The sequence below is a fragment of the Aotus nancymaae genome, unplaced genomic scaffold, assembly GCF_030222135.1.
Source record: "Aotus nancymaae isolate 86718 unplaced genomic scaffold, 86718_ANA_hifiasm-v0.15.2.pri h1tg000076l, whole genome shotgun sequence".
NCBI classification, from domain to species: Eukaryota; Metazoa; Chordata; class Mammalia; order Primates; family Aotidae; genus Aotus; species Aotus nancymaae.
In genome coordinates this window covers 18,243,158-18,258,270 of record NW_026988491.1, presented here as the reverse complement: position 1 = coordinate 18,258,270, position 15,113 = coordinate 18,243,158, and the positions used below count along the sequence as shown (strand labels likewise).

Here is a 15,113-nt window from a genome sequence, read left to right as displayed (position 1 = left end):
AAAGACATTGGGAAAAAAACTAAATGCCCATCAATGATAGACTGGATAAAGAAAATGTGGTACAACTACACCATGGAATACTATGCAGCCATAAAAAGGAATGAGATCATGTCCTTTGCAGAGACATGGATGGAGTTAGAAGCCATTATCCTCAGCAAACTAACATAGGAACAGAAAACCAAACAATGCGTGTTCTCACTTATAAGTGGGAGCTGAATGATGAGAACACATGAGCGCATGGGGGAACAATACACACTGGGGCCTGTTGAGGTCAGGGAGGAGGGAGACCATCAGGAAGAATAGCTAATGGCTGCTGGGCTTCATACCTTCGTGACGGGGTGATCTGTGCAGCAAACCACCGTGGCACACATTACCTATGTAACAACCCTGCACATGTATCCTGGAAACTAAAATAAAAGTTAAAGAAAAAAATTTTAAAAGAGGCTGGGCACAGTGGCTTATGCCTGTAATCCCAACACTTTGGGAGGCCAAGACAGGCAGATCACAAGGTCAGAAGTTCGAGACCAGCCTGGCCAACGTGGTGAAACCCCATCTCTACTAAAAATACAAAAAATTAGCCAGGCGTGGTGGTAGGCACCTGTAATCCCAGCTACTCAGGAGGCTGAGGCGGGAGAATCACCCAGGAGGTGGAGGTCGCAGTGAGTCGTGACTGCGGCACTGCACTCCAGCCTGGGCAACAGAGTGAGACTCCTTCTCAAAATAGATAGATAGATAGATAGATAGATAGATAGATAGATAGATAGATAAAAAGCTGACATGTCTCCAATCAGTCCTCATCATCAAGAACCTCAAATTCTGGCATGAATATTAGGTTGCTGCAAAAGTAATTGCAGTTTTTGCTATTGAAAGTAATGTAAGGCGGGTGGATCACGAGGTCAAGAGATCGAGACCATCCTGGTCAACATGGTGAAACCCCGTCTCTACTAAAAATACAAAAAATTAGCTGGGCATGGTGGCACATGCCTGTAATCCCAGCTACTCAGGAGGCTGAGGCAGGAGAATTGCCTGAACCCAGGAGGCGGAGGTTGCGGTGAGCCGAGATCGCGCCATTGCACTCCAGCCTGGGTAACAAGAGTGAAACTCCGTCTCAAAAAAAAAAAAAAAGTAAGTAATGTAATTGCCATTACTTTCAAAGGCAAAAAATGCAATTATTTTTGCACCAATCTAATACGTCGGGGGATGATTAGCAAAGACTGTGCTATACTAGGGACAGATGCTCCTGGATGGGCTGATATACAGCTAAAGCCCAGAGATCCACATGTTTCCTCCTTGCATGAGTTACTTTGCTGGGGACCTTCTTGGTCAAAGACGGGATTCCCGGTAAAGTGTAACTTGGGAGTCATTTGTAGTCTTAACATGTCTAGGCCTCATGCCATTATTTGAAAGTGCTCACAGAAGGTGCCAGGACAGTTCAACCATATTAGATTACACTTAACTCCATATTTCATTACTTGGTTTATCTACATTATAAAAACTTAATCTCCTACTTAAAATCCAACAGTCACGAACATAAAGGGGCAGCTTTCTTGACTTGTCAAGCTCTGTAAGCGGGGAAAGTGACACATCGTTTGAAACCTTTTGGTGCAATTAACCTTTCGGGAAAGGAGAGCAACTTTCAGAGCAGATGAATGGGGAACGGATGGGTCTTCATGGCTCTGCAGAAAGCATGTGATAAAAGGCTGTCGGTTGGAACTAGGTCTCCTTGGGTATTGCTTAAGACAATGGACCCACAGCAAGAGCCTCTTTTTGCAAAGCAATTTAGATCAGCCCACAGTGATTGTTTGAGGACTTTTAATATGCAGATATATTAGGGAAAGGAACCACTAAACGTTTCTCAACTTTTTTTTTTGAGAGGGAATCTCGCTCTGTCTTGCAGGCTGGAGTGTGCTGGTGGCTCACTGCAACCTCTGCCTCCCGAGTTCAAGCAATTCTCCTGTCTCAGACTCCCGAGTAGCTGGGACTACAGGTGCCTACCACTATTCCCAGCTAATTTTTGTATTTTTAGTAGAGACAGGGTTTCGCCATATTGGTCAGGCTGGTCTGGAACACCTGACCTCAGGTGATCCACCCACCTCAGCCTCCCAAAGTGTTGAGATTACAGGCCTGAGCTGCTGTGCCTGGCTTTCTGAACATTTTAGATGTGGTATTTCTGAAACAGACGCCCCTAGGAAGTGAGAATGATGCTTACAGAAAACAAAACAACCCTTCAGGCAGGCAGACTTAGGTGTCAGTCCTGCTTCTGCTCTGATCCAGCTGTGTGACCCTGGAGGGGTTGCCCAGCCTCTCTGAGCTTGTATCCTCCTCTGTGAGATGGGGATGCATGGTCCTCCCCTAGGCTCTTCCAGGCGTTTCAGCCTCCCCCACCTCAGCTTGCTGCTGCCTCTGCCAACCCCTGCCCCTGTACCTTTCAACACCTACTCCTCCTTCCTGACTTCATGCAGAGGGAAGCCCTTCCTGACCACACCCCTACGTCACCCCTCACACCCTCTCCTTGAACCCCTGACCTTGAGTGTGCATTATCCAGCCAAGCCCCCCGGGACACTCATGCATGTTCTGAGGCACATGGCCATCTGATTACTTAGAGCGCACAAAGGCAGCATGCATCCAGGTTTAGGGGGCCCACAGCGACAGGGTTGTGATGCTGCACCCTGGGGCACCTCGGGGGGAGCCTGCTCCCTGCCTCCTTTGAGTTCACAGCCAGGGAGGAGGAGACACACCAGATGCCAGGTGGGCATTACTGAGGTCATGGCATGCTCCTCCCTGCTCTGATGGGGCGTTAGGTAGACTGAGAGGGCATAGCAGACAGAAGGGTAGGGTTGGTTTCCCTGAGGACAGGGTGTTGGTTTTGTGGGAGCTGCCTCTTAAGAAGAGACAGGAGGCCACGTGCAGCAACTCACACCTGTAATCCCAGCACTTTGGGAGGCCGAGGCAGGTAGATCATGAAGTCAGGATATCAAGACCATCCTGGCCAACATGGTGAAACCCCATCTCTACTAAAATACAAAAAATTGGCCGGGCGTGGTGGCAGGCACCTGTAGTCCCAACTACTCTGGAGACTAAGGCAGGGGAATCGCTTGAACCAGGAGGCAGAGGTTGCAGTGAGCCAAAATCATGCCACTGCACTCCATCCTGGCACAGAGCAATACTCTGTCTCAAAAACGAGAGAGAGAGAGAGAGAGACAGGAGAGAGCAGCACAGGCAGAGGCAGCAGGGAAGCAGGAGCCATGTGAGTGCTGGTTCGAGCTGCTGCCAGCCGCAGACGGACAAATCTTTTCCTTGTTGAGCCTCCATTCTAGCAGAGATATTCAGACAGGGAACAAAATACTGAAATGCCTGGTGTGTTTAGGGTGATAAATGCTGCAGGGGAGAGAAGCCAGGAAAGGGGGATGGGATAGCAAGCTGGGGAGGGGTGCACTTGTGAGTAGGGTAGTCAGGGAAGATGCCCTGAGAAGGTGGCAGGCAGGGGTAGAGACCTGGCGGCCAGGAACGGGGAAGCCGGGAGCAGAGGTTCCTGGGCAGAAGGATGGTACATAGCCAGGCGACATGGCAGGAGGCTAAGGTATAAGAAGCCAACGCCGTGGAGGGGGCGGGCAGTGTGGGCTGGGGTCAGAGCAGGACCCAGGTAGGCTGGACCAGGTAGGCTGTGAGCCCGGAGGCAGGAGCTTTCCTTTTATTCACCATGATAAGAGGGGCCTGGGGCCCTGAGTCTAAGGGCTGTCTGTCGGAGCAATTGACTTCAGCTTTAAACAGCATCACTCCGGCTGCTATGTGGACCATGGCATGGCGGTGGGAAGAGGGCAGGGCAGGCAGGGAGAGCAGACCCTAGGGGTGATCCCAGGGCAAGGAAGGTGATCAGAAGAGATGGGATCATGAATGTCCCAGAGTTGGAGCCCACAGAATGTGCTTATGGTGTGGGGTGTGGAAGAGAAAAGGGGAGCAAAGATAAGACACTGGATGGAGAGAGGAGGTGGGGTGCTGTGGGAGAAGTGAGGATGGAATAGGCATCATGCCTGATGGATTGAGAGCCCCCCAGCTGGGTGTGCAAGGGAAGACGTGGAGCGGGAGGTGGGTGGCCAGGGCTGGAGCCTAGAGGAGAAGCCCTGGAGGTCCCATGCATGGAGAGTGGCCAGAGGGCAGGGGTGCAGCTGGGAGAGGGCTGAGTTCTGGGTCTTCCTGGTGTTGGAAAGCCAAGGAGGTGGGGAGAAACCAGAAAAAGCAACTGAGCAGCTGATCACGTGGGAGGAGAACCTGGAGTCATCTGAGGCTTGAATCCTTTGTCACTATGTATGTGTGTCCTTTGATGGAAGAGGAAAAAAACACATTAGTTGAATTCGTGTAACCAAATGTATCCATCTTTTTATTGCCAGTTTCCACTTGGTGCTCTGGTTAAGAGAGTCTTACCTATCCCAAGGTATCAAAAATATTAACCTGGCCAGGCACGGTGGCTCACACCTGTAATCCCAGCACTTTGGGAGGCCGAGGCAGGCAGATCACCTGAGGTCAGGAGTTCGAGACCAGTCTGGCCAACATGGTGAAACATAGTCTGTACTAAAAATACAAAAATTGGCAGGCAGGGTGGTGCACACCTGTAATCCCTGCTATTCGGGAGGCTGAGGCAGGAGAATTGCTTGAACCTGGGAGGCAGAGGTTGCAGTGAGCTGAGATCATGCCACTGCACTCAAGCCTGGGTGACAGAGCGAAACTCCATCTCAAAAAAATATATATATATTAACCTATGTTCTCTACTACAGGTTTTTAAGTTTTCACTTTATGTTTTAATACACCTGAGATAAATTTTCTTTTTTCTTTTCTTTTCTGTCAAGTGAAATGGAATCTATCCATTTTCTCCAAGTTTTCAAATTTGTTAGCAGAACATTATTAATAGTGTCCTCTTACCTTTTTAATCTCTGCTGAATCTATAGTTATGCCTTATTTTTCCTTTCTAATATTATTTTTCTCCTGGCTTAATCTTGCCAGAATTTGCCTATTTTGTTAGTCTTTTCAAATTATCAACGTTTGGTTTAGTTGATATTAATTTTCTATTAATCTCTGCTCTTATTTTTATTATTCCTTCTGCTTTCGTTTAAGTTAGACAAAGCTTTCTGATTTCAGCTGTTCTTCTTTTCTTAATGAGCATTTAAAAGTATATATTTCCTTCTAATTACCACTTTAGCTGCATCCAAGTTTTGATATGTGATTTTAAAATTATAATTCAGTTCTCCATAGTTTTTATTTCCATTTTGAGTCCTTCTTTGATCCATAAAACATTTAGAAGTGCTCTCTTTTGTTTCCAAATAAATAGATTTTTGAAGATATTAATTTACCAATTAACTCCATTTTAATCAGAGAATATAATCTGAATGACATCAGTTCTTGCAAATATCTTGAGATCTGACATGTGGTCTTTTTTTTTTTTTTTTTTTCTGAAACAAAGTCTTGCTCCATCACCAGGCGCCAGGCTGGAATGCAGTGGTGCAATCTTGCCTCACTGCAACCTCCACCTCCGGGTTCAAGCGATTCTCCTGCCTCAGCCTCCCAACTAGCTGGGACTACAGGCGCACACCACCATGCCCAGCTAATTTTTGTATTTTTAGTAGAGACAGGGTTTCACCATGTTGGCCAGGCTGGTCTCCAACTCCTGATCTCAGGTGATCCACCTGCCTCGGCCTCCCAAAGTGCTGGGATTCGTGCCCGGCCTTGAATTGACCCTTTAATCATTATATAATAGTCCTCTTTATGCCTGGAAGGTAGTTTGTGGCTTAAAGTCTATTTTATATGATATTACCCCAGCTTTTGTAAATTTAATACTTGCTTGGTATATCTATTTCCAACTTTTTTAAAAAAAATCTTTGTCCCTTTTTTGACTTACGTTTTATATGCGTGTAATACAAATGGGAACAATCTCAGCTCACTGAAACCTCTGCCTCCCGGCTCAAAGGATTCTCCTGCCTCAGCCTACAGAGTAGCTGAGATTATAGACAAGCACCACCTGTATTTTTAGTAGAGCCGGGGTTTCACCATGTTGGCCATCACCTCGGGTTATTTACGTGCCTCAGCCTAATCCCAAAGTGCTGGGATTATAGACATGAGCCACCTCAACCCGCTGGATTTTTTAAAAATACAATCTAATAATCTCATTTATTTATATGGATGTCTGATCCATTTACGTTTATTGTGACTACTGATATGTATGAATTTATTTCTGTCATCAAATATGCTTTCCATTTAGCGCTTATCTCTTTTATATTGTTTTTAAAATCCTAGTATCTTATTTTGGATTATGGGTTTTATTTGTTTGTTTGTTTGTTTTATGACCCAGGCCTGAGTGCAGTGGCATGATCACAGCTCACTACAGCCTCAACTTCTCAGGCTCAAACTATCCTCCCACCTCAGCCTCCCGAGTAGCTGGGACTACAGGTGCATGCCACCACCCTCAGCTTATTTTTGTGATTTGTTTGTTTTTTGTTTTTTTGTAGAGACTGGGTTTTTGCGGTTTTGGCTAGTCATCCTGAGCTCAAGTGATTCATCTACCTTGGCCTCCCAAGATGCTGGGATTACAGGCATGAGCCACTGCACCTGGCCAGATCGAGCTTTTTAAAATTCCTTTTTCCAACTACTGGTTTGGAAATTATACATTTATTTCTATTCTTTTAATCAATAGGTGGTTATTGCCCTTGAAATTGTATCATATGTAACAAAATAAAGTCCAAAGTTCAGCAGCCTTTTCATTGTTCTCTTTTGCCGATTGGCTTTCGAGGTTTTGTCTACCTGCCTTTAGGGTTAGCAGCTTTCCCGGCCCTAATGATTTCCTGTACTTCCTCATGAGCTCAGGACATGATATTAAGTTGCAGGACACACGATATTAAGTTGCAGGACACATGATATTAAGTTGCCATAACTCTGATTTTCCCCTAGGTTTCATTTCATCATTATTTGTTGTTTTAGATCTATGTTGTTTTTTCTCCACAAATTAATCATTAGACTGTTTTATACAGTGAGTATTTATTTGGTGTTGCCTTCTTCACTCTTCACATCTTAGACCTTTCTTCTGAGATCATTTTCTTTCTCTGTGAAATATTTCCTTTAATTATGCTCTTAAACTTGCTCAGTTTTTATCTGAAAATATCTTTTTTTGACCACATTTTTGAAAGGTAAGTTTTCTGGGTATATTATTTTATTTTATTTTATTTATTTTTTGAGATGGAGTCTCGCTCTGCCACCCACACTGGAGTGCAATGGCACGATCTCGGCTGACTGCAACCTCTGCCTCCTGGGTTCAAGTGATTCTCCTGCCTCAGCCTCCTGAGTAGCTGAGATTACAGGCATGCACTACCACGCCTGGCTAATTTTCTTGTATTTTTAGTAGAGACAGGGTTTCACCATGTTGGCCAAGCTGGTCTCGAACTCCTGACCTCAGGTGATCTGCCTGTCTTGGCCTCCCAAAGTGCTGGGATTACAGGCATGAGCCACCACACCTGTCCTGAAAATATCTTTATTTGACCATATTTTTGAAAGGTAACTTTTCTGGGTAGAGAATTTTACATTGACAGCGATTTCCTCTCAATTCTTAAAAAATATCATTCCACCATCTTCTGGCTCCCACTGATAACTGCTTTTAAGGTCACATCTTTATGCTCTGCCAAACACATCTACTGAATCTGAAACTGTGTGGGTGGGGCCCACCAAACCACCTGTTCGCAAACCCTCCACGTGGCTCTGGTGTGCTTAGGTTTGACAAGGATTGTTTGATTCTGTCTTCAAGTTCTTTAGCTCTCTCCTCAACTGTGTCTCATCTGTTGCTTAATCTATATATTGTATGTTTTAAAATTTTTCAATGACTTTATTTTACATTTCAAGGAATTCTACGTGTCTATTTAAATGAAAAAAATCTGACTTGTCCGTTCTGATATTATCCTCCTCCTTGCTGATTTTTAATACCAGCGTTTCCTCCTTTAGCTATTTTATACATCGCTTTTCATTCATTTTAATACACATGTCTACTTCTTTATTTTACATATAATCCTGTTATATTCTTTAGCTAATAATTCCAGAATCTGAAGTCTAAATCTGTCTGAGCTTGTTTTTGCCAACTCCTGTTTATGGTGACTTGCCTCTTCATGTGTTTAGTGATTTTTACTTCATGAAGAGCTTACATTTGGCTGAATTTATTCTGGGGGAATCCCAAGGGTCCTGGACTGAGGATGGTTTTCTGTGCAGATGATTAGAGTTTGCTTCTTCCAAGCACCAAGGATGCTGCCAGCCTGACACTGCTTCAGTTTCTCCACCTTGGGACTCCATGATGGAGAAACCAAAATGGTTTCACAGACTCCAGGCCATGAGCTCCCAGTCTCTGCCCAGCCTGGAGCTCAGAGCCATGCAGGTTTTCCTCACCCAGCCTTGTACTGAAGATACAGCCCATCAGGTAACCTGGCTCATTACACCAGGATCTCCAGGCTTGTGCCTCAGTCCCCCAACCCCTGAGCACCATCAATCCCCAAAACCTTAGCCTCCCAGGATTAGCTTTTGTGAGCTGGCTTTCAGGTTTTTTTTCACCTGTCTTTGGGGTTAGCAGCTTTCCTGGCCCTTAATGATTTGCTGTACTTCCTTGTGAACTCTGCAATGAATTTAAAAGTATGTTTTTAAAAATATGTATCCATCAACTGGGCGTTTTGTGAATGGAGACTTGTTAGAATATCTAGGCTGCTATAGTGCCTAGGATCTCTTTAAACCATAAACTACTTAGAAGTGAGATTTTCGCTTTCTAGACATAGGATATTGTATGATCATTTTCCATTTGTATTGCACTGTGGCCAGAAAGCATGCAATCTGGCCATTGAAAAAGACACCACTGAAGCAGACATAACCATATCTGTTTTCATGTCTGAATTCAGACATGATCTGAATATCTTTTTGATCTGATTTATCTGGAGACTTTTTTTGTTGCTTTTTGTACTCTTCAGCGTTCTTAATTGTAGGTTACAGGATTTACCCAGGCAAGTTCAAGCAGAAAGAGTTTTTTTGAAGGATATTAGGATCTTACAGAGGCTCTGGAAGGGCTAGAGAACCAGGGAGGATGTCCCCATATCCAAGAATGTGGCAGCCAAGAGAAACCCAACCCCACCAGGAGGTTCTTCCAGAAGAAACCCATGCCACTGCCTCCCAGCAGAGCTCAGCCCCGGTGGTGCTAAGGGGATGTGACTGAGCAGCTCTGCCACCAAGCAGACCAGAAGAGCTGATCACCACCGGGGCTCATTCCTTCTTTCTACTTTGCAGGCAGTTGTGTCTGCTACAGAGGGAAACGGGCACAGTAGCTTTCAGCTACCCAGCCTCCATAGTTCAAGAAGGCAGACTAGATAGGAGCGTATCCGGAGACACGAGGAGGGTGGCCTGAATAGCAGCTGAGACCTCGTCCTGTAGCTATGGGGCAGGAGCATAGATGCAGTCAGTTTGATGTAATGTGTGTTTTCTCTGTGAAATACGGGGTAAGATTATCAGCTGAGAGTGAGAGGAGTATAATGGATATTTAAGAAGAGGAAATGGCACAGAGGGGCTGCTGCAGAGAGCAGCAAGCGACATTTATGGGGGAAGGGTTGTGGGCATGTCTGGCAGTTACAGCAGGAGCTTTGCCAGTAAACTCAGGGGAAGGCTGGGGAGGGAGGAGTTAGGGTGAGGACGTAGCTGTGTGGGGTCCAAGCTTAATTCAGGAGGGAGGTGAGGGCTGAGATGAAGGATAGGGTAAAATTGGTGGGTGGGCGCATAGCTGGTCTCCAGGAGGAGGGGTGAAGACACAGAGGTGAAAGTTGGAGAGAGAAATGTCTAGAACTAGGAGACGCCAGAAGAGAGATCTGTGGACTCTGTGCAGGATGGACCACCACAGGGTCTTCTCAGCATTCCCGCGCCACCCTGGGCTCACATCTGCGCCCTAGAGGGGTCCCTTTCCCTCTCTTGCTGCCTTGGCTGGTGCTGGGGTGGTGGCATCCTTCGCCTCTGGACCTCGGGTGGAGCCTTCTCACTGCCCAGGTCCCATCCAGCCCCTCCAGGGCAGCCCACTCTGCCTCCTGTCTCCACGGCTATTGGGCCCATCTCCTCAGACCTCTGCTTTGTAGAGGAGCAGACCCTGGGCCCTAGAAGTCTCTGCCCATTCTGCAGGGATGTTGGTCCTTCTCCTCCCACAGAGCCTGGGCTGGGTTCCCAGTGGAAGAAGGATGGATTCCTACCCCCGTTCAAGAGGCAGAGGGTTGAGTGGGTTTCCCCAGCAGCATAAGGTTTCTGCCTCCTATAGGGGGTTCTGGAGAAGTGGTCCCACACACACTATGTCACCTCAGGCTTGCAGGTGGATGCAGGGCACCAGCGGGGGCATGAGGAGGAGGACTGGGGGCAGGTGTGAGCTGTCCTCATTCCTAGGTCCCCTAGATGTCCTAGACTGACACATCAGTCTGCACGTGGCCTTCAGAATTTTTCCAAGATGAACTGACTTCTTCCTACCCTCCTCAGCGACTGCCACCACTTCTTCCCACACTTTGCCAGGAGTGAGAGCTGGTGGCCTGTCTGGCTCTCCTTGGAGCCTGGGGCTCTGGAATTCCATCCCTCCACTTGGCTCCCTGTGACCCCGGCTCATGGGCTCAAGGGAAAGACTGCTGCTGCGGGTGGCCTGGCTGGTCCCCGTTGAAGGCAAGCAGCCCTGTCTTGCCGCTTTTCTGCATCATAAACTGAATCAGAACCCATGGTGGTGTCTTTCTCAGTGTTCAGCTGGTGGTTCAAGGAGATGGGACGATTCAGCACGCACAGACCTTGCCACGCTGATGTCAAACTCACTTGCTTTTGATGCTTTCACAGTCCAGCAGCGTCTATACCCACGTTTCATGTCAAGCTCACTGACTGGCAGTTTTCAGAATCCAGTCTCCCCAGAGTCTGCCCGGCCTCACGGTGCCCTCCAGCCCCCATCCTGGTGCTGTTGGCCCATTGGTGTTCTAGGTGCCTCTATGGAGACTGGAGGCCAAGTGCGGGCCGGGGCTGTTTCCTCTGGTGATACCTCCTCCACCCTCCTATACTGAGGCCCTTCAGTTAAAATAGGATGAAAATAGGATTCCTATGGTCCCTCATGGCCTCCTTTGCACCACTGAATTTTTTTCTTTTTTTCTTTTTTTTTGGAGATGGAGTCACCCTCTGTCACCCAGGCTGGAGTGCAGTGGCACGATCTTGGCTCACTGATCCCTCCACCTCCTAGGTTCAAACTATTATCCTGCCGCAGCCTCCTGAGTAGCTGGGCTTAAAGGCTCCCACCACCACGCCCAGCTAATTTTTGTATTTTTAGTAGAGACGGGGTTTCACTGTGTTGGTCAGTCTGGTCTCAAACTCCTGACCTCAGGCGATCTGCCCACCTCGGTCTCCCAAAGTGCTGGGATTACAGGTATGAGCCGTCGCACCCAGCCTGCACCACAGAATTTATTTAAGGAGTTGGCCAGCCCCAGCCACCCTGTTAGAAGAGGAGGTCCTTAGGTTGTCCTTGGGAGCCCCGGAATCGTCTCCCACCAAGTTTCATTTTCACAGCATCTGTCAGCACGCACACTGACCTCCCTGGGTGTTTATCCTTCACAGCATGATCTTCCTCCTCCTCAGCTCCGAGTCCAGCTCAAACAGGAGGGCGAGAGCCTGCTGGGTCTTCCCCTACAGAGCTCATCCTCTTCTGCTCCGTGAGAGGGCCTCAGGAGGAGGGGTCAGAACAAGGTTCCACACCTTCCATCACTCTCACCTTGAAACGTCCATCCCCTGGATCTAACCATGTGAGTCTCTTAGGAACTTCAGCCAATGAGCAAACATGTATTGAACACCTGCTGTGTGCCTGCCCCTTTGCCTGATGTTTGACACTTAAAGTTGATTTTCAGGGTACCCTGCAGGGAGCTTCCAGGCCAGGGGGGAGAGGTCACCTGCAGAGGTGATTTCAGCACCACGTGGGAAGGTGTCAGTGGGGGCTGTCTGCCCAGTGGTTTTGGCCAACGGTCCTGGAGGACACAGAGGTGGCAGAGCTGATTCCTGTCTGGCGGGTTACTGCACTTGGCGCCAGTGAGGTCTGAGATGCCGCGATCACATCCTCAAGGTCCCCTCACTTCTACTCCACAGAATAGTTTTTCCTCATTGGTCAGCATGCAATTCACATAAATCTACACGTATAGTAAAATGACATCAGACCGCACCCGCCCTCCACCCATGCCCACCTCCTGGTTCTGGTGTTTTCAAATAAGAGCGTTGGGAGAAACTGCAGAAAGAGTGTAGGGACCTCGCTGTACTGTCCTTGTCGCCTTCTGCAAATATATAATTATTTCTAAATAAAAAGTGAAAAGACAAATTGAGAATCTTGTCCCAAACTAAAGCTTTTAGGCTTTGCCTTTGCACCCCCATCCCCACTCCTGCACACCTGCTTCTTCCCGGAGAATTCATGCCCAAGACGGTCGCTTCTAATTTGCTTTGGAAAACCCCAGTGGAGACCCAGAAGCAACTCAGTTTCTGGCAGAGCCTAGGCTTCCAGGGGAAAGCACAGGACGGGAAGGAAGGGACCGGGTCTGAGCCTCCCCTCGCCTTTCTGGAGGCTATCTCTCCATCAGCTGTGCTGGAGGCTGGGGCTCCCTCGGGCTTTTGGGGCTGTACAAAAATCAAATTGGAAGGAGTTACCCTTCTTCTTGGCTCCATAAAAGCCCTCCAGTCACCAGCAGTGGCTTGTTTAGGATGCATTGAGTCATTTTGTTCTATCTGCATGGTGTGTGGTTTTGATAGTCTGTGGCATCAGACAGCAAAAATACAAAACCATAAACCGCTCCCTGGTTTTCCAAGGGCCTCCCTTTTCATCTTGTGAGAAGACATTTTTTGCCCTTGGGGTGAAATAAATCATGGATGCAAATGCAGAGGCTGAGGGCGGCATCACCTGGTGAGCTGTTTGCAGAACTCAGGTGTGCCTGGAAGGGTGAGAAACGAGTCTGACTGGGCTTTCCTGGGACGAAGGTGGGTGGGGGCTCTGATCTGTGTTTTCTCCCAAATGTTCAAATACACTGCAGCACAGGCACTGAGACTAATCACAAGATTTAATGGCCTTAAAGTGCTCACTGAGGGCCCAATTCAATTAAAAAATGTCCTGCCGAAGTCATGAATAACCCTCTTGTCTTTGCTTTTCCAGTCTTCCAGAGGCCTCCGCCGAGCGAAGCCAAATGGGCGTTTTATTTTTTTTAATTTTCTTCTTGACGTGGGCCCCAGACCCCCACCAGTCACGTGAGCGCTCACCTCCCTCGAGGCCGCCCCCCCACCCCCACTTCTTGCTGGCACAGGTGCCACGCTGCCTGTGTTTGCACTGGCACCTGGGAAATGACTTCTGCTCCTTCTCCAGTTTGACAGACTCTGGAACGAGATGCCAGTCAATGCCAAGGGGAGGCTGAAATGCCCGGACTTCCTGAGCAGGTTCAGTTCTGAGACACCAGCCACACCGATGGCCTTGGGTGACTCGGCTGCAGCCCAGAGAGGAAGCAGTGTCCCTGACATCTCGGAAAGCACCAGATCAGCCCTCTCATCGCCCACTCGGGAGCCGAGACCAGGGTCAAAGTCTCGGAGTCACCCCTGTGTGAGTTCTCCATTCTTCCAAGTGTCCCAGGCCACCTCACGCCACATCCACAAATACCACTAGGATGGGGACTGGTGTGGCCCAGGGGTTGGGTGGCTGAGAAGCCGGGTGAGCCTGGGGTGGCCACAGGCAAGGAGCCCACTGGGGTGGGTCCTTAGCACCCATTCCCGGGGAGGGGAAGATATGGGGATAGGAACAGCGAAGGAGTGGGATGGAAAGGAGGCATGAGCAAGTGCAAGGTGGGAAAGGGAGCAGGGGGCACCGGGCGTGGTGTGATGGTGCTGCTGGCGCCTCTGTGCAGAAGACAAGGCCCTGTGGTCAACTGCGGGCTGCAGTCCCTTGAGACAAGTTATGCCCATTTTCCAGTTGAACACAATGAGGCTCTAAGAGGCTTTCTTGTGTGATCTTGGTTCCTCAGATGTGGAGCGACCTGATTTTGAGCCCAGGCCTGTCAAACTGCACAGCCTGGAGCCCTGGCTGAGCCACCCCAGGTTTGGGAGGGAGGAAGGTGCCCAGGCTCGCCAAGGCTCTTTTCTTGTCTGCAGAAAGGGATGGCAACGTCACCAGGAGAGGGTGGTTGAGAGAGTGCCACGCCATGCACATAAAGCTACCATCACTGTGCATGACCTTGGCTATTCCATTTTCATTAACTCCATACAAGTTTATTGCATACCTACTGTGTGCTGGGTATTTTCTACAGCTAAGAATGAACTAAGGTTCCTGCTCTTGCAGAATTTATGTTCTTTCAGGGGATGACAGGCAAGAAAGTGGTAAGCGTAAGTATTTATTATGTTAAAAGGCAGTAAGTAGAGCAGAAGGAAGAGGGGTCAGGAGCACCCCAAAGATGCCTGCGTCCTAATCCTCGGAAGCTGTGACTATGTTGTTTCACATGGCAGGGGAAATTAAGGTTGCAAACAGAACTGAAGTTGCTAATCAGCTGGCCTTGGGGAGATTATCCTGGAGTACACAGGTGGGCTCAGAGTAATCACGTGGGTCTTTAACTGGGAATCCCGAGGCAGAAGGCTCAGGGCTAGAGAGATGCCATCTGACGCTAACGCTGATTGCTAATGCTATCCACCTAATGCTGCTGGCTTTGGAGAGAGAGGAAGGGGCCACAAGCCAAGGAGTGTGGGAAGCCTCTGGAAACTGAAAAGGCAAGAAAATGGATTCTCCCCTTGAGCCTCTGGATACATTGATTTTAGCTCAGTGAGCCCCAGTTCAGACTTCTGACCTCAGAACTGAAACATAATAAACTGGTGTTATTTTAAACCACTGAATTCATGGAAATCTGTTATAGGAGCAGTAGGAGACCGGAGGGCTGGAGGCCGTGATGAGGACTTTGGCATTCATTCGAGGGGCATGGAGACTTTGCATGTTTTTAAGCAGCAAAGCGACGTAGTCTGAGAGACTCTTTAAAGACCACGCTGGTGCTGAGGCTGGGGGTCGGTGAGGAGGTCTAGCAAAGGCGATGGTGGCTTGGGATGGG

General features: G+C 48.3%; 1 protein-coding gene across 1 annotated transcript in view; it reads left to right on the top strand.

Moving 5' to 3' along the window:
• EFCAB6 (EF-hand calcium binding domain 6) overlaps nt 1-15,113 on the top strand; it is a 264,360-nt gene that overhangs the window by 239,432 nt on the left and 9,815 nt on the right. The window contains exon 26 of the mRNA XM_064368188.1: nt 13,397-13,627. Coding sequence (XP_064224258.1) covers nt 13,397-13,627 — 231 coding nt within the window. The remainder of the gene's footprint in view (nt 1-13,396; nt 13,628-15,113) is intronic.